Source organism: Podarcis bocagei (assembly GCF_964188305.1).
Source record: "Podarcis bocagei genome assembly, chromosome: 1".
NCBI lineage: Eukaryota > Metazoa > Chordata > Lepidosauria > Squamata > Lacertidae > Podarcis > Podarcis bocagei.
The window spans coordinates 114084788-114107095 of record NC_138125.1 but is presented as its reverse complement, the minus strand read 5'-3'; the positions used below and the strand labels follow the sequence as shown (position 1 = coordinate 114107095).

At 43.6% G+C, this 22308-nt stretch overlaps 2 protein-coding genes and 1 long non-coding RNA gene across 7 annotated transcripts in view; 1 reads left to right on the top strand and 2 right to left on the bottom strand.

The window, feature by feature from the left end:
• The window catches only part of NOSTRIN (nitric oxide synthase trafficking), a 33123-nt gene extending 22575 nt beyond the window's left edge, over positions 1–10548 (bottom strand). For all 3 annotated transcript variants that reach the window (XM_081180639.1, XM_081180640.1, XM_081180641.1), the window contains exons 1-2: positions 10453–10548; positions 5895–5980 (exon numbers count right to left, since the gene is read on the bottom strand). In XM_081180639.1, the coding sequence (XP_081036765.1) occupies positions 5895–5980; positions 10453–10479 (113 nt within the window). In that variant the 5' untranslated portion in view covers positions 10480–10548. The remainder of the gene's footprint in view (positions 1–5894; positions 5981–10452) is intronic.
• Positions 9026–15619, top strand: LOC308581907. Of its 2 annotated transcripts, XR_014005371.1 has the most exons (4): positions 9026–10344; positions 10546–10689; positions 11217–11800; positions 15394–15619. It is a non-coding gene; the product is annotated as an uncharacterized lncRNA (long non-coding RNA). The 2 variants fall into 2 exon arrangements; XR_014005370.1 differs by lacking the exon at positions 11217–11800.
• CERS6 (ceramide synthase 6) overlaps positions 11814–22308 on the bottom strand; it is an 85441-nt gene continuing 74946 nt past the window's right edge. The window contains exons 9-11 of one of the 2 annotated variants that reach the window (XM_081181859.1): positions 20072–20228; positions 18934–18957; positions 11814–18139 (exon numbers count right to left, since the gene is read on the bottom strand). In XM_081181859.1, the coding sequence (XP_081037985.1) occupies positions 17978–18139; positions 18934–18957; positions 20072–20228 (343 nt within the window). In that variant the 3' untranslated portion in view covers positions 11814–17977. The remainder of the gene's footprint in view (positions 18140–18933; positions 18958–20071; positions 20229–22308) is intronic. The other variant, XM_081181860.1, reaches the window with a different exon arrangement.

Genomic DNA, 22308 nt, shown 5'->3' with positions numbered 1-22308 from the left:
TAATGGAATTTGATTTATCAATCGATGCTCTTCAAATGAGGGGTGTGGCATGGATAGCAGAGAAACCGGAGGACAAGGCCTGACATGTAATGAAAAACAATGAGCTCAAATGACAAGCTTTCCAATTCTCTGGTGCAGAAATGGCGCATTAAGGTGAAATGTGCGCACAAGTGGATCTGTTTTCTGCACTGGTTCATACATGTACTGTACCTAAATCGACTTCTTGCACATCATTTAATAGCATGCAACTGACTTCACTGAATTGCATTGTCTTTTGAGGTGAAATGAACATTGTATTTGTGCACTGCCTAATCTGCAATGGCTCATTCACACATACACCGTGCAAGCAATAACACTGGTCACCAACACAGTGCCTGTGGGCACCAGTGAGCCCACCAGTACCTTGTGTGATGCCCTCAAAAAGGTCTCAGTAAATCTCCCTTCAAAAATCCACAATACACATGAGACTGTTTGCTCTTCCTGCTCCGCTCCTGCTTGCCCCAAGTCTCCTTAAACATGCCCACATTTGACTGAAGGTAATAATTTGATTACTTCCATCCCTTCTGTTCTGAAGGAAGTGGCGCAAATAGCTTTTCTCTGGGAGTGTGGCGATGACTGATGTAGGTGCTTCCTTGGCTCCCATTGACCGAGGGATGGCATGCTCACACCATTTTGTGGTCCTATTTTCCAGCTCTTTAGATGCAGCAGCCATTTTGTGTTTAAGCCACATCCCCACTGCAGCCATTTTGTGGCTGGCACCCAAGGCACTTTCTCAAAATTCCGAAAAGGTTGGAGACCCCAGCATTAATCAAAGGGGCACCAAATAAATATTCGGGGAGGCAACCATCGCTTGGTAGACCGCACACTTCATAGGCAGAAGTTTCCATTCTTTTCATTGCCATGCAAAAGAATCAGAACAGCTGATGATGCTTATATGTTCACAAGGTAAATTTATCACCCACCGACGTGATTTAATGTAGTTCATCTCATGACAAATGTCATATTTTATTATCCAAGTAGCATGGAAGTAATGGTGATATCCCAAGCTTGTAAAAAAGGAAGCGAATTGAGGGGTTTTTGTGTGTGCCCGAATTTCACTTGTCCTACTGCATAAGTGGTAAAGCATTTCATCATATTTAGAAAATAATTACTTTCAAAAAGGTGTCTCCTAGAAAGGGGAGCCTTGAGGTTTAAGATGCAAGGCAAATCTTCTATGGAATGGCAATTTCTCTTTGGAATGCACAGCTAATGAAATCCTTGCTCTCTACTCAGAATATCTGACAGTAAAATGAATTAGGTTTTCAGGATGAAATAACAAGTTAGAGCTAAAAGCCTTCCTCCCAGCCTTCCCCCTTGGGTGAAATGTGTCTTAGTAAATCTTCTGAAACTCTGTTTGTGACTTTACAAAATCAATAGCAATTGCAGGAACAATATGACTGCTAAATCGGGGCACGATCCAGCAAAAAAAGGCAACCTGGTGAATCAAGTTGGTCATCTTAGTAGAGGCAAGGTCACCAGTCATACGCGCAGGATGTGGCTTTTGGCAATCCAATCAATGAAATCCAAAATTAATGCAATATTGTGGCCCTTGGGAGAGGAGCCTGTTGTTCAAATCTAGGCCTAATCGGACCTAGACTAGATGACTACAACCACCTGTCTCCACGAAAGAGAATCCTTTATCTCTGACCTACATGACCTATCTATATCAGGTACAGGAAATAGGGATGACACCTCCATGATCCAATTGAAGGAATGAAGGACAGGTGACCCCATCTAGGCCTGAAGCCCCCCCCCCAAAGCAGGCTCAAAGCTTCTCAAAGCTTTTCAAAATCATTTTTCTCAGCAGCTAAAATGCATTAGCTAAGCATCAGAAACATTTCGCTCTGCTGTAACAAAGGTCGCTTCTCAGGCTATAGTTGACCTTGCCAAACAGTATATTTGACTTGCAACTTTCTTTCCGGGAACTATGCCAGAACAAGAGATTGAAACATATCTGAACACTCTGAAACTCCCTCACCCCCTTCCTGGGAAGAGCCCAAAAATGGTCCCAAGACAGGGGAGCTTTCTGTTCATGCTCAGAGGAACTCATGGGGCAGGACTCTGGAAGAAGGAGGAGAAAAGGGGAGGGAACTGGAAGGGGTATATATGTTTGTGCACATGATTGTGAACCCGTGCATGCTTTTTGTGAACTATCACACTTGCTCCTTCTACCAGTTCATGGATGGTAGAAATAAAAGCCTTTTCTCCGAAACTATTCCTTGAGTGTCTGTTGACTCCCACTTCCCTTTCCCGGGCGCAATATTTTCCCCACCCGAGGGCAAAGCCTCATAAGGCTACACAATCAATGCTGGAATTTCCTTTGAGGCTTTTGTTTATGAGAGTGCAAAAACTCCAGGCTTCAAAGCAACAATATTTCTGGCTTCAGGATCTGGTTACTCAGTTCCACTATGAAATCATTTGCTGGATCACTTGTGTGGCTTCTGGCTTCCCAGATCCACCCTGTTGAGCATCACTTCACTGAAAATCACTTTGATGCACATCACTCTACTGAATTGTTTAGTTAGCCAGAGCTCAGGGGTTTGCCTCCCCTACTTTCCCCTTTCTGTCTCTGGACCCTTGCCTGCTGAAGGTCCCCCCTCTTGCTTACAGGTGGCTCCACTGCAACCCAGGTTAGTTTCACACTGGTTGGCCTGTCAGAACCAGTGCAAAGGTCTACTCTGGCTGGATCCAGACACACCAAAAAAGAGTTGCAGTTAAATGTGTTGCAAACTTTGTATGGAACTCCACAGTGCGATCTGGTGTCACAGTGTTAGAATGCATGTAAAGCAAATGCATTTTCTTCGCCAATGTAGCTGAGTCCTCTGATTAGGTTTACATAACCAAACATGTGTCAGAACTGCAGGCAGACGCATAGATCACAAACTGAACATTTCAGTGAATGGGAAACTCCAGAAAGGCGTCAGAGGAAGCCACTGTTGTTCAAGCCAAGTAGGGCTATGGAAGTTCAAGCCAAGTGTGATCCTGTTAGAGGAATCTCTAGTGGTTCCCGCCAAATATCCTCCCCGCTGCAGTTGCCGTGCAGGTGAATTTCTCCAGATTAACCAATGTGCATAATGGACTGGGTAAGCGCAAGCCTAATGAATCCCTGGAACTTCTTCCTTATAAAATGCAAATAGATAGCCCTGTTTAAGGATGACCTGGTCATAGGGCAGTGACAGTACGGTAACCTCCAGCAAACTCCTTTTCACAGTAACTGGGTGAAGCCTACATTTATGTTTTCCTGTGAAACAGCCTTCCCCTTTCTGCATAAGGAACATCCCAATCACCCGGCCATGAGTTCTAACTGCACAGAGACCTTGGGGGGACATTCTGCCACAAGGAGTTAGGAAATGTGTGTTGATATGTGTGCAATGACCCAGTACCTGAGTTAATTAACACTTAATGTCCTGTCCACCCAGCCCTGTCCTTAATGAGATTACCCTCTGCGTTAAGAGCTAAGGTCCATATGAGGGACTCTTTCCGATAACTGGGCACCTCTCAGTCTGCACTGCATTTAAGTTATTTGGGATCATCCAGTAGACTGCTCCACACCACTCTTTTTCAAGGGTGCTGCTCCAACACTTCGGATGTCATCAGGAGCAAAGTATCACCATCCCCACTCACTACTCTTGCCTCTTCCCCCTTCCCAGCCATGCCTGTTGCTTTTATTTTGGGTTAGTTGGGACTCTTGTGGGAGGCAAAAGCCAGTGTTGCTCCAGAAGCACAGGTCTTTCATATATATATATGTGTGTGTGTGTGTGTGTGTGTGTGTGTGTGTGTGTATATATATATATATATATATATATATATATATATATATATATGTAGGTTTTGGTGTCTTCGGGTGTCTTCCCGTGTAAGAGTTGGGGTGTCTAGGCGACGTTTTTATTTTGGGTTAGTTGGGACTAACAGTTCTGACTTTTATTTTGGGTTAGTTGGGACTCTTGTGGGAGGCAAAAGCCAGTGTTGCTCCAGAAGCACAGGTCTTTCATATATATGTGTGTGTGTGTGTGTGTGTGTGTGTGTGTGTGTGTGTGTGTATATATATATATATATATATGTAGGTTTTGGTGTCTTCGGGTGTCTTCCCGTGTAAGAGTTGGGGTGTCTAGGCGACGTTTCGACGAGGTCTCACTCGTCATCTTCAGGCTGGTGCTTTCGGCTTCTTGTTACTGGAAAGCACCAGCCGAAAGCACCAGCCTGAAGATGACGAGTGAGACCTCGTCGAAACGTCGCCTAGACACCCCAACTCTTACACGGGAAGACACCCGAAGACACCAAAACCTACATTCCTGTACCCGTGAAAATCTACGAAAGCATATATATATATATATATATATATATATATATATATATAACCATATTTGCTGCATTCAAGGGAATCCACAGTAGAATTGGACTTTGCACAATCTATGAAGGCTTGCATGCTTTGTTGTTGTTGTTGTTTAGTCGTTTAGTCGTGTCCAACTCTTTGTGACCCCATGGACCAGAGCACGCCAGGCACTTCTGTCTTCCACTGCCTCCCGCAGTTTGGTTAAACTCATGCTGGTAGCTTCGAGAACACTGTCCAACCATCTCGTCCTCTGTCGTCCCCTTCTCATTGTGCCCTCCATCTTTCCCACATCAGGGTCTTTTCCAGGGAGTCTTCTCTTCTCATGAGGTGGCCAAAGTATTGGAGTCTCAGCTTCACGATGTCCTTCCAGTGAGCACCGCGTTTCCGGACGGCCCTGGGCAGCCGGGCGGCGGATAACTGCTTCTTGTGCAGCCTTCCCTGCACAAGATGAGGTGATCCCCGACAGATGAGGTGATCAGGCACTCCCATTTCTTTAAGAACTTGCCATAGTTTGCTGTGGTCGACACAGTCAAAGGCTTTTGCATAGTCAATGAAGCAGAAGTAGATGTCTTTCTGGAACTCTCTAGCTTTCTCCATGATCCAGCGCATGTTTGCAATTTGGTCTCTGGTTCCTCTGCCTCTTCTAAATCCAGCTTGCACTTCTGGGAGTTCTCGGTCCACATACTGCTTGAGCCTTCCTTGTAGAATTTTAAGCATAACCTTGCATGCTTTAGGTCAAAGCAAAAAGTTCACACCTAACATTAAACTATGGTTTCGTGTCATGGGGATGAGCTGCAGCGAGCCTTGGGCTTGCAAACTCCTCACTCCCCACTTCTCACTGGGGTAGCTTGAAGGGGAACAGCAGCTTCTTCTGTTTTAGATTAACCACAGTTTAGGGTTTGGACAGCATGCTAAAGTCCTGTTAATATTAACAGTGGTTTGTTGAAACGTACTATGGCTTCATGCTGGCTTGTTTAAACAAACTATAATTATGGTTGCCACAGTTTACCTGGTTCAGATGACATAGCAACCTGTGCTTAACCAAAAAAGGGGGAAGCTTTCAAATTCCTCTGCATGGCTATCCTGAAGGAGGAGTCACATAAACCCAAGGTTCCCCTACACTACTTGTCTCAACCATGAAAAAACCATGGTTTAGGGTTACATCCCACTGAGCTCATCATCAGGCCAAAGGAAGAAAATCCACATACTGTATATGCTACCTTGAAGCTGGTCCTTGCTATTAGACCTTTTCTCCACACCCCTTCTTCACATTCCAGCAGCCACCCTAGTAATTACTGGATGAGCAAGTTATATTTCAAGTGGCATCAGACCAAGCCTTATAGAAACTGTTCGAACATGCCGGGAGGAAATGATCCTTGTATTATAGAAGTCTGTTCCGGAGAACAGTAACTCTCTCCCCACTCCCTCCACCAGCACACACATACCATTTGGAGAAAATAATTTGCCATCTGAGCAAACAAGGGAGATTGAAGTCTACCAGGTTGAGGGGACACATACATACCTCTGCTGAAGAATAGACATGAGTTGCTTGCAGAAATTATCTCCATTTTTGGAAAATCTTTTCAGATCTTGATATGCCCTGTCATACTGAAAACACAAGATACAGACTTGTTTACAGGCTTTAAGGTTTGGACAACATTTCAGGTCTGCACTCGTTCTGCCTGCCACACAGGAAAAGAAAAGACTAGCAAGCAGGTGTGCAGCTTGTGTGGGAAGAGAATGAGTATTCGCAGTAGCAAAGGTTTTCTTTTCCTTTTCCATCACTGAAGGGGGCATGCAAAGTGATTGCATACTTTTAAGCCAGAAAACCAGCTGTTGATAATGTACAAGGTCCTTAGGTACTCCTGTATTATTAGTATTACTGTTATCATTACTTAGACAACAGGTAGAAGTTCCTGGTGGGTGGATTGCAACGTCTCTCTGAAATCTAGCCAAAATCTCCACCCAACAGAAATGATATCCACACACAGGGAGGAGACCTTTACAAAATCAATAGAGTTTCTGTAGCACCCACACATCTACACACCCTCTCTGGCATTGAGAGATCTCACACGGCTTAAATAGAACGGTTCTCAGGGTTCGTTTTGTTTCCCATTCCCAATTCCATCACCCCATGCAAACATTGTGCCAAATCAAAGCCCATATGGAAGTGTTTCCATTATAACGCACTCACAGGTCTGAAAAAGAAATAATGGCGATAACCTGTGCTACTCTCCTTTCACATTAAAGGCCCCCCTCCTGCCAATTTGGGGAAAGGCCAGTGTATGGAGGGTAGATGGGGCTGTGGCTCAGTCTTAGCTTTGCATCCAGAAGATTCCATGGTCAGTCCCTGGCATTTCCAGGTAGGGCTAGAAGAAAGGACTCCTGCTGGAAGCCTTGAAAGCTCCTGTGTTGTCAGTCTTGAGTTAGAGGGACCCATGGGCCCAGTAGAAAGGAGCTTCCTATTTGGTGTGCTAGGTTTCCTCACTTGCACAAAGCATTCCTGGGAACACCAGCTTGCTCATTCAGATCTCTCTGCGAGCCAATGTCCAGTTTGTGATTAGGCAAGTCACTATTTTGAAGAAGCTCCTCTGCAACGCGATGCTCCCCTTTCTCTTGGCAAGCCAGAAGTGGAAGGTCACTCTCCCAATGATGCTATGCACTGCCTCCTTTAATATACTTTCACCGAACATTTTTAAAAAGGAGGCTATCCACAAAAACGTGGCTAGAGATGCTCTCTGCCTCAGATGCAAGTGTTTTGCAAAGGTTGGAGAAGACGCAGGGAGGAAGGGGTCGGGATTTTGCAAGAAAAGGCTCTTTTTTTGTTCGAGGGAAGCACCGCACCTCCTGACATAGTCCTTTGGGAAAAGCATGGTCTGTGACAATTCAGCACAGACCCATTCATTATACCAGTAGAGTTCAACATTCGCAACCGTTACTGCATATAGCCTGCTATTTTATTATTATATTAATAGATCACTGGTTTCATTCAACATAGTGCTAAGGTGAACATTCCAGCAGTGTGAAGATTTTTCCTTGCATGACAGAACCATTTCCTTCCTGCAGTCCTGGCATTCCCGCTAAATGTGTTCTGGATTCCCCCTCAACAAGCTTCCTCAGCAGATGTGGGGATGGCAAAGGGCATGCGCATGGTGAGAGGAGACGTGGGGAGAACATACCTTCCAACATTTCTCCAATGAAAATAGGGACGTCAATAATAATAATAATAATAATAATAATAATAATAATAATAATAATAATAATAATAAACCCTGCCCATCTTACTGGGTTGCCACAGCCACTCTAGGCAGCTTCCAACATAAAAACCCCCATAATAAAACAATTAAGAACTTCCTTCGACAGAGCTGCCTTCAGATGTCTTCTAAAGGTTGTATAGTTACTTATCTCCTTGGCTCAGGGTTTGCAAAACTGCATATCTCCTCCCACCACCACCCCCAATGAAAATAGGGGCATCCTAAGGAAAAGCAGGACATTCTGGGGTCAAATCAGAAACTGAGACGGCTTCTGTAAATCTGGGACTGTCCCTGGAAAATAGGGACACTTGGAGGGTCCCGGAGAATCGCCTTGGGCTCATCTTACATGAAGAAACTCATGAAGACAGTTTTCTGAGAATGGATGACCAATATGCCCATCAACCATACCATGCCATAATGAAATGTTTAAATATTTCTTTGATTGTCCTTGAATCTTCCTGCCACACTTGCCATCCTCTCCTGCCATGCCAGTGTGGTGCACCACACCCTTTGAGGACCAGTGTGCCAGCGCATAGAGTTTGTTGACCACCACCCTATATTAATTTTAGTATAGCTATGAGAAATACTGCACCATGCCTTTCCTCCCAAAGTGACCAAAGACAGAGCTAACGCCTGCTATAAAATATTATTATTGCTTTCATTAGTTACAATTGTCATGCTGGTAATAGCCTACAATGAGGGATGTTTAGCCTGCAATTGATTACTAGGCATTATGGTAACATTTCTCTTTTCTAGAGATTTTTTGAAATAAAAATGTCAAATCCAAAGAAGCAGATTTTGCAGCAGAAACTTCTGCTGGCTGGCTCCCAGTTCTCCTGCTGTGCAAGATGCAGCTTGCTAGAAGCAGCAGCCATATTAATATTTTATATCGGATGTTAAATCTTTGCAAGGCATTGGCACTCACTGACGAAGCTGAGCTGTACAAAACAACGGCACTTGGAGCAATCCCCCCCCCCCTGCGTACACACATAATGGATGCACAGCAAGTCTGGAACTGCAAGCGGTCCTGCCATCTCTTAACAGAGGTAAAGGAAACAAAATGCTTGCTCGAATCCTTGGTAGATGTTGGAGGATCAACATGCGCAAGGCATCCAGTGGCCACGTGAACATTATCCCCAGGGTGGTGTGCGGTTAGCTGGTTTGTTTTTGAATGCAGCTGTACGGAAGTGTGGCTCTTGGGGGCGGGACTGGCCGCAGTGGGGAATTGTGCTCCTCTCCAGTGGTGTAGAATGGGGGGCAGTTGCCCCAGGTGCAAAATTGTTAAGGGTGCCAAATTTCAACACCCAGTGCTGCCTCAATAGAGCTTCCATTCCTGGGCTCCAGACAACGGATCAACTCTTCTCTTCTTAGCTCTGCAGCTGAGATCTCCCAGGTGATGTGGATGCCGTTGGGCAGTTGAATGTGCCTGCATACTCTGTCTGTTTCCCTCCTTCCCACCCACCCCCTCAGCATGGCCCCGGGCTCAGGCAACCCACACTATGCCACTGCTCCTCTCTCTAATTGCATGCTGTGTTCCTGATCAAAACCATCCTCCCTGCGCAGTTTTCCTCCCCTCAATCTTCTGTTTAGTCAGGAGCAGTTCCCATTGCGTTCCAGTGGGGCTCACTCCCAAGAAAGTGTGTTTACGATTGCAGCCCTGAACTTACAGTTATATATCTTGTCTATATCCCTGTGTCTCCCCAGACAGTTCAGAGGAGACAATTTCATGTGACTTTATGTCTTTATTTTTGATAATTCACGTTGATGGAGCATAGGGCCACTGATTCTCAGGGTCGTGGGTTCGAGCCCCATGTTAGGCAAAAAGACTCCTGCACTGCAGAGGGGTTGGACTAGATGGCCCTTGGGGTCCCTTCCAACTTAACAATTCTATTATTATTCTTTCTCAGCTTCTCACATCCATCTTTGGATACCTCTTCTAAGTTCTCCCCAGTTTTCTGTTGCGTATTTATCCACCTTTCCCTTCAAACTAGCTTTTCCTCTAAGAAACCCCCCCCCCGTTTTATCCTCACATCAGCCCTGCAAAGTAATGACTGGCTCAAGGTAACCCAGCAAGATTCACAACCAAAGGATGATTTAAACTTGCTTCAGGGAAGTGTGTGTTACTTGGCCCGCTTCTCTGTTCCAATCTACGTTACACCTTCCGAACCAAACTCAAGGAAACCCTTCAAATGATCAGGCATCACATATATGGCTTAAGCCTAACATCTGAGTAGAGATAATCAGCAACAGGAGGCCTTGGGGCCAAACGACAAGCTGCCTAGCTTTGCAAGAGGTGTGCTGGGGTGGGGGAGTTGTGGCTCTGGCAACATCACATGCCCACAATCCTCTCCCAGGGCAGGGTGGGAATGCAACAACCAATATATAAAACTGCCCTGCTGCAAAATAGCAGAAACAGCAACTTAACCCCACCCAGCAGCTCTCTCTGCCTTCCAGTTTCTGACCAGGATACGACGAGACTCCTGCCACCTTCGAAACTCAGTTAGGTCAGTCCAGCATCCTTGGCTACTCTTCGAGCTTTGCTAGGCCTCTGTCCAGAAAGCCAGTGCCACATCCGCGAGGCTGGGAAGAGGAATCTTGAAGAAGCAATTGGGGTGTATGCGTGTCACATTGCCAGCAAAGCACTTTGGAAGATCAATGTCACAGCTCAAGGGCAGGCAGAAAAATCAGTCCCTCTCTCCGATGTAGACCACCAGCCAGGTATTCTTCAGTGGCTGTGAATGATTTCATTGTGGCCCACAAGCCCCACATATACTAAGCTGAGAGAGAGAAGGGGGTGGGCTATGAATGAAATAAGAGGTTACTCACTGTGCAGCCTTCCAGTGGGTTCTTCATTCTGAACTGCCAGATTCTGTTCTCGTATTTCTGCCTCTGCCCTAACTTGTCCACTTGGAATTCTAGGAGGCTGAAAGTTCCATGGCAATCAAGCCGGTGTGTCAGCCAAGCAGCTAATTAAGGGACTAACCCTGCAGCTGATTTCATCCCAGCTACTTCCTGGTAATGCAAACAAGATCCAGAGCCCCTCAAACAATCGCGTACACCAAGGTGACCAACAACTGTTATGGACCCTTGCCTTGTTTTTCTGTTAATGCATTTACAAAATGTTTTGAAATTCTTTATGAATTAATTAATAATAAACCAGGCTTAACTTTTAGCAAATGTTTTGCTACTTGGGTTTGACTGGTCATCTGTACCACATTGTTGGGGTTGTCATACATCTGGAATTTCCAAGTGAAACTAGCAGCTGGGAGGAAGTTTGGGGAAATGGTGATTTTGAGATTGATTCCTAAGAAAAGCCCAACAACTTTGTGTTCCATTTCCCAAAAAAAGCTTAACAAATTTTGTGTCCTGAATTTTACTTATAGAAATATGGCAACCCTATAACTGCACGAATGGGACACAATTGAGCTAGGGCCAGCTGCCTCTCTTAGGCTGAACTACCTTGTACACCTGTTGTGTGGATCAAAGGGAATGAGGGTTTTTTTTGGGTGGGGACTCTCTAAGTATGTTGAGAGAAGGGTGCTATCAACTTTTTTTGTTTTTTGCTTTTTCTCTTGTTTCTTGAACATTAGGTCAAAGTCTCTCCCTCCAGCTCCAAAGCTTCTCACCCTGCCAAAACAAAAGATCAGTTTCGCCTTTCTGCAGAATGGGTGCAAGAATCACACAAGTTCCAGCCACGGGTGGATTTAAGGGGAAGAGTGTCTGCAACAGTGCCTGCTCTCATAGGAGAAACCTAGATTGCCACAGAGGGAGAATCAGGGCCAAGACATTTTTGCTGCCCGAGACAAAAAGCGAGAAAATAGCTTTTCTGCCACTGCCGCCGCCTCCACCACCACGACCTGAAGCGACAGGAGGCAGCCTGGGGACGCCCTGGTGCACTGAAGGCAGTGGGGGAGAAAAAAGGAGGTCAGAGAGGAGGAGTGGGAAGTGGCGGCGGCAGCAGCTCTGTTCTTACCAGGTGACAACCATGAGTGACAAGCGAAAGAGGACCTGCTGTTCCATGTTCAGTTCCTGGCATCTCCAGGCTCTCAGGAAGCAGGGGATGTGAAAAGCTTTGGCCTTAGATGCCAGAGAGCAACTTCCCGTCGGAGTAGACAATGGGGAGATGTAAACAGACAAGTAGTATAAGGCTATGCGCACACACACTGCAAAGAAGGCAAGTAAAGAGGCCTAATACTTTAGTGTTTATTATGAAAGTGTTTTCAAATCAAAATTCACAATATTGATTGGATCCAAATATTCCAGGAAGAATTTTAATTTTTCATATTTAAAAGGGGGAAAAGAAAAGAAACCCAGAAGCAAAATCCAAGGCTAAAACACAGTGCTGTATTTCTGACAGTGAAATATACCAGTAAGTTATAGTTCAAAGAGTTCCTCAAACTGTTGGATTGTCTTGAAAACACAGGTGGAAAATTGCACCTTTTTGTCCTGACCTGACCTGCTGAAAGTAACCACCATGCAGAGCACACAAATGTGGCTACTGTTTTCAGTATTTAGAAATTTGCAGGGAAATAGAAAAAACACTCTCTTGTGTATCAAACCAGTGTGTACTGTTCTTCTTTGAGATGATTCTCATTACCAGTGGTCCTAGTCAACCTACACATCACTAAAGCCCTAGGCTAAAATTAAGGCCGAAATAAATACACATACCCCCTCCTGCCCTCCATTAAAGTAAGTGGAGGCTATTTCCTAAGTGTATAACTTTATACAAGCAGATCAGCTGCTTCAGTTTCTCTGTCATTACAACTGGAACTTCCTTGTAAGGAAAAATGTGCTAAGTAACTTTTCAATAAATAAACAAATAAATACCAAGACAACTATTTTTAAAAGTAGAAGCTAAAAATATGGGCAGTTTTTAGCAACGTCCCAGTAGAATCCAAACAAACCAAATCACACTCAAGTCATGCCTAAGTGCAATCAGAGGATTTTTGAAGTTTTGATTTGTGATTTCAAGGCAACTCCATTTATTAAACACTGTGGGTTTTGAGTATTTTGGTCATTCTCACAGTGGCCTACAGAACTGTTGTAATTTTATTATTTGACAAGAGGATTCAGTAATGAATACAGGAGGAAATATAACACCAGGAAGCCTTTAAACAAAAATAAAAATAGAACAATTGGGAGGAGGGAGCAAATAAAGAAATCCCATCTTCTTCTCATTTGTGAGAATTACAGAAAGCCGAAATTATGTATGAGTTTGGGGAGATGAGAAATATGGACTTCAATAGCCCTATATTCAGAACCCTCTACCATACACTGCAAAAGGGAATGGCAGAAGAAGAACGTCGACCTGAACCACCAGAATACCGTGTAACCTATGCCTTAATATGTACACTGTAAAGACATTCAAAACAAGCTGGCATTGGGTTACACAACTATCTGCCCATAGTTTATTGCAAAATACAGCACGCTCACACCTATGCACGCACGCACGCAGGCACACACAATAATTTTATTGTTTGTTGCAACACGCTCCGTTCCAGTAGCAGAATGACTTGAAAGGAAAGGTGCATTAATTGATAAAAGAACCACCATGATCACTCCATGGCTTGATATTGTCACTTTTTTGATTATGTGTGAAGATTGGCAATTACCCTCCTTTCCCTACAGTCCCAAATCTAGGCTTTCGGGGTTTATATGCTCATTAGTTCCTTGCAAGTTACAACATGCCAGCCGTTAAGGAAGAAACCAGCTTCACTGAATGACAGCAGGGAAGGGGGAGAATGTGCTGTGCAAATGCTTCCTAGGGGAAGCTAAGATTTCTTTGCACACAGTTTCCTCTCGTTTAGCAACCCATCTGCAATATCTCCCCCATAAACAAACTCTGGGCTAGTTCACAGAGGGTACTGGCACGTAGACCCTGGAAGTGGCAGGGTACAGGGGGTGAGCTTGGGACTCATGTTCCTTTCTCTCCCTTGTATACAGCAGGGATAGCTGGCATGTTGCCCTACAGATGTTGCTGCATTCCCCGTTCCCTTCAGCCCAGCATGGCCAGTCACCAGGGATGATGGGAAATGTAGTCCTGAAGCATCTCAAAGATACCACTCTTGGCAATTCTTGGTATAGGGAGCTTAAATATCAGCTAGGGTTTAGACATGCAGGCATCTATGCAAGCCCCACTGAAGTGTGCAGCCCCCCCCCCAAAAAAAGGATGCACAGATAATGCGCACAGGCCCAAGATCACATTCAAGGTTCTGCACGCAGAGGGGGGGGGGAGCATAAATGAATCCCAGGCTGAACCCGCATCCTGCCAGATTTGCAGCCTACATGCCGGGTCTTCTGTGAACCAGGCCTCGGATATAAACATATACAAAGGGGTGGGTGGGAGAATGGAAAGTAACTGCCCAAGAAATGAAGTCATGTGTTGAACAAATTCAAAAATGGCAACGAGCATACGTGTATATTTCTTTTTGGCATTTTTAAAAATCTGGCACTCTACAGTCGGGATGGAGAGTGCAAATCAAACCCCACACTTCCATCCTCAAGTGGATATATATGTTGAAGATACCTGGTCTTCACTCATTTGTCCCACTTTAAAAATATACATAAAAACACACTTTTTTGTTTTTGTTTTTTTAAAAAGTGTGTTTCATGCCAATACTTAACTGAGGAAATGCACACAATAATAGATCTTACTCCACTACCCCAAGAGCTGGCTAATAAAAAAGTTCAGTCTAGCTAATGGCTACTAACTTCCACACACCGTTTTTTCTTCATTTTTGTCGCTACGCTACACATTTTGGTCACTGCATCTTTTACTCTACTGCTAAAAGAGACCAAACCAAAGAGCTTTTTTTTTCTTCTTACAAGAGCTTGTTTACACAAGACAATTTTGATAATACTAATCCAGGAAACTGAATACCGGTTTGTTTCTAGAAGGGCTTCCTGTGATTGATTACATGTTTTCTTTCTTCCTGGATCCAGTTGCACTTGGCATACACCATAGTGAGAGGCTAACGTTGAACTTACGGGCCTACAAAGCGTATTCTCCCTAATTTCAATCCATTTAAGTGAATGGGGAAGCCCTCTTTGCATTGACAGCATCAAAGCGTCTATATCCTTGGTGTTTAAGATTGAGCTGTAATGAAGCCATTTTGTAACCCAGCTAACTTCACAGCGTGCTTTGTAACAGTTTTCGGGTTGCCTGAGGCAAGGTTCAGGAGCTTTCCTCCCCTTAACCTGATTACCGTGCATTTCATCGCAACAGTGTGAGCTTATAGAAGCTAATGATGGCAGCTCCAAAAGCAAAGCTTCCACATTCTGGGAAAACCAGACATCTGTCCAAAACTCCTGCCTAAGCAACGCCATAGAGCATTTTGAAAGTCCCAGCCTCCCAATCTGTGTTTGTTGTAAAACTAACCAAAAAACTGAATATAAACTACTGATGCATCCACTTTGCCTTACTATGACAGCGCTTCACATCCAATGCCCATGCAGACTCTCTTTATTCAAGTTCTATGCTGCACAGAGGACTCAAAACTGAGATGCACCGGATTATTAGTTATGAGAAACTTAAGAGCCAACCTACAATGACTCTTAAATGACAGCACGGAAAGAGAGATTCTAGTGGCAACTAATATCCAATATCCATAGCGGTTCTGATATTGTTTTATATCCCTCCACTCTAATATACTTCCTGTTCTTCAGCTCTTGAGTTACTTTTACTACATTCACTTTATGGGCACCCTTAATTTGTGTTTTGCATGTTGGCACATGTCACATAACCTTTTTTTTTTTTGTATTTTGCAGAGAAACTGATTTTTCCACTGGGTCCTGAAGTGACACTGTTGAAATATCAACACACGCAACATGAATGAACATAACACAGATATGGAATCTAACTTGTTGCGTCGAGATTTACAAGACCAATCCAGCACACCTCAACCCGCTACAGCTATTAACCCAAAACATGTTCTGTTGGGTTGGCTTCAAAAATGGCCGCATGAATTGTGATGAAAAATAACCTTTCCTCTGCAAAGAACAACCACCTTTCCATTCTCTCATGTACAGAATAAAGCCAGAGTATAATAAATACTGTAGGGCTTGAGCAAATGTTAAGGGTGATTTGGTTGCCGGAGATGTGCAAAAAGGATTTATGGCTCAAAATAATTTCTGGTGGGAGGCAGGGCTCTTATGATTCCAAGCAATTGCTTATTGCTTCTTTCCATCTTTCCCTGCATGTAGTTCTTTGGCATACATGTTACCTCTGTGCCCAACACCAACAGAAAACAAAAATGGCACACAGAAAAGAGAAGTTGTCTCCTTAGCCGAAACTGGCTTTACTAAGCACAGAAATAATGTGAAAGAAAAGTCGTTTTATCTAAGGATCTTATGGGAAACAAGGAAACCTCTACTGCAGAGAGATGAAGAGTGGGGGGAAGGATCTAACTTTTGTTATTCCTGCTGATTTCCTTTAAGAACATATCAATAGCTACAGGTAAATCTTTATCAGTAAATCAACAGGCTTAGAGTTACTGCCAGCTGTATTTCTCTAGTAATTAAGAAGAGCCTTGGATGCTTGTTGCTGATTCATACAGGGGTACATCTAGCCATCAGTTTTCCATGTTCCTGGGTTGCGCTCAATGGCACCAACAGTTGCAAGTGTTGTGGGCTAAGAAAGAGAGAAAAGACTGCTATGAGACTCGTACAACCATCAAAGTTCCCTTGGGGACTCTTCTGTGGTGTGGCACAGGACGAGTATTAGGTAAACTGTCCTCTCACAAGTAAGTTGAGGAAGTGGGAAGAAACAGGGCACTCTCTTCTCTTAAAATCAGAGCCACCTAGCCACACAATCTACCAAGAACACAACCTCATACCAAGCAGGGTTGACGGACTGTGTCCTCGTTGAATCCCGAATGAACTGCCTAATATTTATTTTAAGTGTGGGCAAAAGCTTTCTAGCAGGCACTTAAAAGAAACCTCAGGCAGTAGAACAGGGATGGAAAACCTCTAGATGTTGTTGGACTCCATCAGCCCCAGCCAGAGCTGGCAAAGGTCAGGGATGATGTCCAACGATGATCAGAGCGCCCCAGGTTCCCCATCTGAGCAATAAGGCCTAATTGTCACAAGAAGTATGCGAGGAAGTATAACTGTGTCTGGACTGTACCACTTCATGGCAAAAGGGGGTGGCACACGTGATTTAATGCAAACAATTCCCTGACTGACAGGAGAACGGCTTTAAGCTTGAACATCCTCAACCTATCCCATGACTTCTAGTTTCTATGCACATGGAATATATTTGTATGGCAAAAGTATTCAGTCAACTTAGTCCCCAATTGCTGTATACAACTGCTGTATACAACTTAGTCCCCAGTTGCTGGTACAGTCCAGACACAGGCTGCCAATGCACCATGCAGATATCTTCCCAATGTCTTGTATATACTTTACTCCCAGTAAGCAATTCTTTTCTGCCTCTATTTTTCTTGATGCTGGTTCTAAATATGATCCAAGTCCAACTTTTGTATACATGACTATGCGCTCAAGTAAGCATCTTTCCTCTGAAACTAAACAAAAGGCATCTCCATAAATTTTTAAAAATCAAACTGGAGGTTAAAACTGCAAGGCTGTAAGACTTGAGCTGTTCCTACCTGATGTAAACATAGTTTGGGCATTTGCACAAACAGTGAGCTCTGATCTAATTTGCCACCAATCTTGTAAAAGACAGCTAAAATCCCATCTTACAATAGTTTCATATGGACTGGCTCCATTACAGGCAGTTTAGAAATACTAATGCACCATTTTAAAACTCCTCTCTAGGGTGAGGGGAGCGACCACTGTGTTTGTAGTGGGAGTTTCTAAAGTCAGCATCCTTCGGCACAAAAACAGCAAATTAAAACAAAAGCAACCTAGAACTAAAGAGGAACTTTTATAAAGGTTTGTTGTAATGCTAGATACTGGGCTAGAGAAATGAAGCACGGAAACGTACCTTAAAACTTGGCAGTCCCTGGCCCTGATGTGAAGTCTGAAAGAGAATCTAGCTCCCTTTCATCCACAAGTCACCCCCAAATAAGATCTAAAATAAATAATCATCAAAGCCTACAGAAGAAAGTACTGCTCCCATCTGGTCATGTATATATAACTATATACATACAGCATGCCTACATAAAGAACATGGTGTGGCGCTGTCATTCACAAACAGGAAACACAGCAGTACGCTATTAGAAGCTTTAAATACTCCATGTGTTTTGTTTTTCTCTGATGTTGAGAAACAAAAAGAATAAGGGAAGGAAGAAAAGACAAAACGAAACGAAAAACAAAACCCAGCATTCACAACCGATTGACTTCCAGTAGCAAACAGTTCGTCTTGTTCGTGTATCCGTGTTTAATCCAGGGATTAGTGTTCCTCTGCGGAGTTGCCCCCAGTGAGATACCCGTTTGTTCCGTTTGTTCCGCTCGTCCCATTGGTGGTGGCTGAGCTGTGGGAGGTCTTTGAATGAGGAGCTGTGGTGGGCTCTTCGTCTGAACTAGACTCAATGTCACTTCGGTCATCCTTCGCCTGCAAAAACAAAACAAAAAAACCGGTGTGAAAAAGGGGGAGGGAGGTAACGTATTGGAGGTTATTTCATAATGGAAATTAAGTCAACCCTCCCCTTGTTCACACACCCCAAATCCGAAGTTAAACATAACCTATCAAGCTTCTATCTAGCCTTTACTCTTAAAGCTTTTCATCTGTGTGCTTTCGAGTGTTGCACACAATAGTATGGTGGGGAATAACTGCGTCTGCCCTGTCTCATATAAAGTGAGGTTTTGTTGTTTTAACATTGAAGGAGGGCCACATGGGTGAGGGGACTTAAATCACCTCCCCCCCCGCCCCCATCTTATCTCCCTACATGCTATCAGTTCAAGCCTTTCTTTTTCCAGCCCAGCTCACTTCTGGTCTTGGAAGCAGGATGTGAGGAGGTAGAGAAAGGAAGTGGAGGTGCAGGGAGGTGGATTTGATATCCCGCCTTTCACTCCCCTTCAGGAGTCTCAAAGCAGCTAACAATCTCCTTTCCCTTCCTCCCCCACAACAAACACTCTGTGAGGTGAGTGGGGCTGGGAGACTTCAAAGAAGTGTGACTGGCCCAAGGTCATTTCCCATGTTTAAACAAACTGATACATATCTCTCTTTCACTCCTGAGAACATGCTCAATACCTTTGGGCTTGGAAGCCCTTAACAAGCGTGCATTTTAAGCAGAGTGGCTGTGCAGAAAGACAACCACTGAGGAAACAAGGAGAGAAGATGCAATAATAATAATAAAAATAATGTTTGCGTGGCATGTGTGTTCATTTTCCCTCAGGGAAACTTACATGCAAAGGGTTCCACTTCCCAGCCTTCAAAGGCAGCAGAAAGAAAATAATTAAGAAGGTTAAGAAAGAAGACACATATTGTTTGGTGTTAAACAAGTGACTTCTGCTAGGACGGAAGAGAACAAAATGCAGTTCTGAGAGAACAGAGAGAGAACTACCAGAATCACTGAAGGCTCAACTCCATAGAAGCCACATTCTCTGACATAGTAGCACCCTGTTACTGTCTATACAGACTACAATGCAATACTATGGGGTTGCAGAGGAAGCTCTGAATTCCAGAGGCCTAGCGTGAAAGCTCAGGGCTGCTTTGCACATTGCAGTTTTAAGGTGTACCTATGGGTAGGGATGCGAGTGGCGCTGTGGTCTAAACCACAGAGGCTAGGGCTTGCCGATTGGAAGGTCGGCAGATCAAATCCCCACGACGGGGTGAGCTCCCGTTGCTTGGTCCCAGCTCCTGCCAACCTAGCAGTTTGAAAGCACCTCAAAGTGCAAGTAGATAAATAGGAACCGCTCCGGCGGGAAGGTAAACGGCGTTGCCGTGCGCTGCTCTGGTTCGCCAGAAGTGGCTTAGTCATGCTGGCCACATGACCCAGAAGCTGTACACTGGCTCCCTCGGCCAGTAAAGCGAGATGAGCGCCGCAACCCTAACGGTCAGGGGTCCCTTTACTTTACGAAACCCTTTAGAAAAAATGCAATGTATGGAAGCAAGCAAACCCATGTTTGCAAGTGCATAGATCATACAAATGTGTTTGCCAGTGAACTGGAACTGATAGCAGCTTCCGGACAAGTTTACCTTTGAAGTGGAAGATGCAAATTTCCTGCCGATATCATGTGTTTGTGGCCTTGAGAAGTATAGCAAACAGCTTCTCTGGTTACAGTAAACAAGTTCCATAGATGAACCAAGATAAGCCTAAGTGGAACAGCTGCCCTGAATCAGCAGCCCATGCTCAATTCAACTGAATGCTCAGACAGTCAATATTAAACATACAGTTTCAAGACCTGATGTGTCTTCTGGAAGGGAGCGACAAGTTTTTGCCATGGATTGATAAAGTCAAGTGACTTGAGGGAACTGTGCTAGTTGGGGGAAAAAAACATTACACACTAGAAAGCAGAAGACAGTTTTTGGTTTTTTCCTTACCTTGCCTTTCAAAATTGCTTTATAGGCAGCCTTTACTATTAGATAGGACCAAAAACAGTGGAGAACTTGAAGTACCAGAAGTAAAATGATAAAGATCGTCAAGGAAGGAAAGCCACCAACTGCTTCGGGCAGTTCAAATATTGATGTGTTCAATACCCTGGAGAAAAGAGAAAATGGCAAGTCAATATAAAACAAGAGAGAGATGGTTCATTTCTCAACAATGCTTCCCACCCCTACTGGAGTCATTTTGAATGTAATATCAGAGCATGAAAACTGGTCACTCAATGATCTCCAATATGAACAAGCTCTGGAATGCTTTAAAATCAATACATCTGCATCATGGCTTCCCAAAGTGGTTGATACTGACCTCCTGGGGTCAGTGGAACTGTGCATGAGGTGAATAAAGACTCTGGGGTCAATAGGGGGTCAAAAAGGGACTGGGATTTAAAATAGGTTTGTGAGACTGGGGGGTGGGGGGAATAATTAGGAACTATGAGTTTCAGAAATAAAAGGCATGCGCTTCCTTTGCCAATGAGGAGCCTCTGTATTTAATAAGATGCCTCCACAACACAACAGTACTCTCAGACCACACTGTTTCGTTGCTAAAAGAAACTGTATACAGGTGCAGAGTTTCACTTTTTAAACAATTATTTTTATAGCATCAAAGTAATAATTCCAACACCTCCCACAAAGATATAAAAGGAAGCTGTCATCTGGAAAACTTCAAGCTTTTATTGAGCTACAACCCCACCTGCTGCCCCGACTTATTCATATGCTTGTTAAAAGCCGTAATTCTCATTAGAATGCTATTATTTTCACTCGTTTTACTTCCTTACTCCTTACATGTTATGATTCCTAGTAATGGTTACTAATGACTGATAAGTGTTGATTGCATATTATTTCTTGACTTTATTTCATTTACATTCCTAAGAATTTGGGTCAGTGTCAATGACACCTTTATAAGCTCATCAATGGGTCAAAATGAGCCCTGAAATTTGAGAAACCCTGTTTCATGGGAGGCAAGTCTACACACTGCTTTGCTTTCCCAGTGACTCCCATTGTATTTTATTTATGTTCCTCCTTTCTCCTATGATGGAACTCAAGGTGAGGCTTCCAAGGCAGTCTTCCCAAACAAGACACTCACCTTAGCCATCTCTGCTTATTTATTCGTTGTTTCACCTCTGAATTATCAACCCGGGACATTCAATCTGAATGAACTAATGTATTCATCTAAAATGCTTACCAGTGCTGTTTCCATTGGACTGGTTCCTGCATATTAAAAGCCCTGCATTGACACTAGCATATCATGTGACTTGAAGCAGTACTGATCAGTTCCCGTAATCTCATTTTGGTGTGAATGATATATGACCCGTTGAATCCCCAAATGGACTAATCACTAATTAACAGACCAGCATATTGAAGATTGTACAAGCTATTCTAGGGCTCAACTGATATCAAGTTATCTAATAGAAAAATGAATGATGACTAGCAACCCTATTGTTTTATAATCTTCCAACTTTTTGTGAGGTGGGAGAGACATAGATGTATATATTGGTGAACTGGTAAATGAAATGTGCGTGTTTCATATTACATTCTTCTCTCCCACCCCCACTCTGCATTCTTACCTAATGAATAAACCACCACTCTGATTTGATGCTTTTGACTATTATTCCAGTGGACTGAATCATAATAGAAACTAGTTTAGGTAGTTAGACAAAGATTGCTAGTGCTGCTGACACTCCATGAGACTTCGACTGATCCATTTTATGACCCTGGGCTATGCTAATAATACTGCTATAAGCATTTGATTACTTAGTTTTAAAGGAAATTTAAATACACTATATAAAATGAAATGTTTATTTTTTTGTAATAAATCATTGTTGTTCAATGATAAAGACACACCTGGCTCTCATAGGTTCTGCAGTAAACATTTAGCAAGTTTGACTAAAGGGGGGGGGACTAATATGGATGATAGCTCACTGAATTAATATTTTCTACAGGGGTTGGGCTTTTGCAGCAAATATAACAGAGAGCTTTGTGGCATCTTAAAGACCAAGAGATTTATAATTCCATGAAAGCTTATGTCATAATAAATTGGTATTTATTGATATACAAGACTCTTGGCTGAATTACAGATGTAGTAGACTGAATTCAACCACTAGATGGCATGTTTAGCAAGTTAACGTCAACTGTTTATATGGCATTGGGCTTGTGTCAGTGAATCTTCTGACATACAT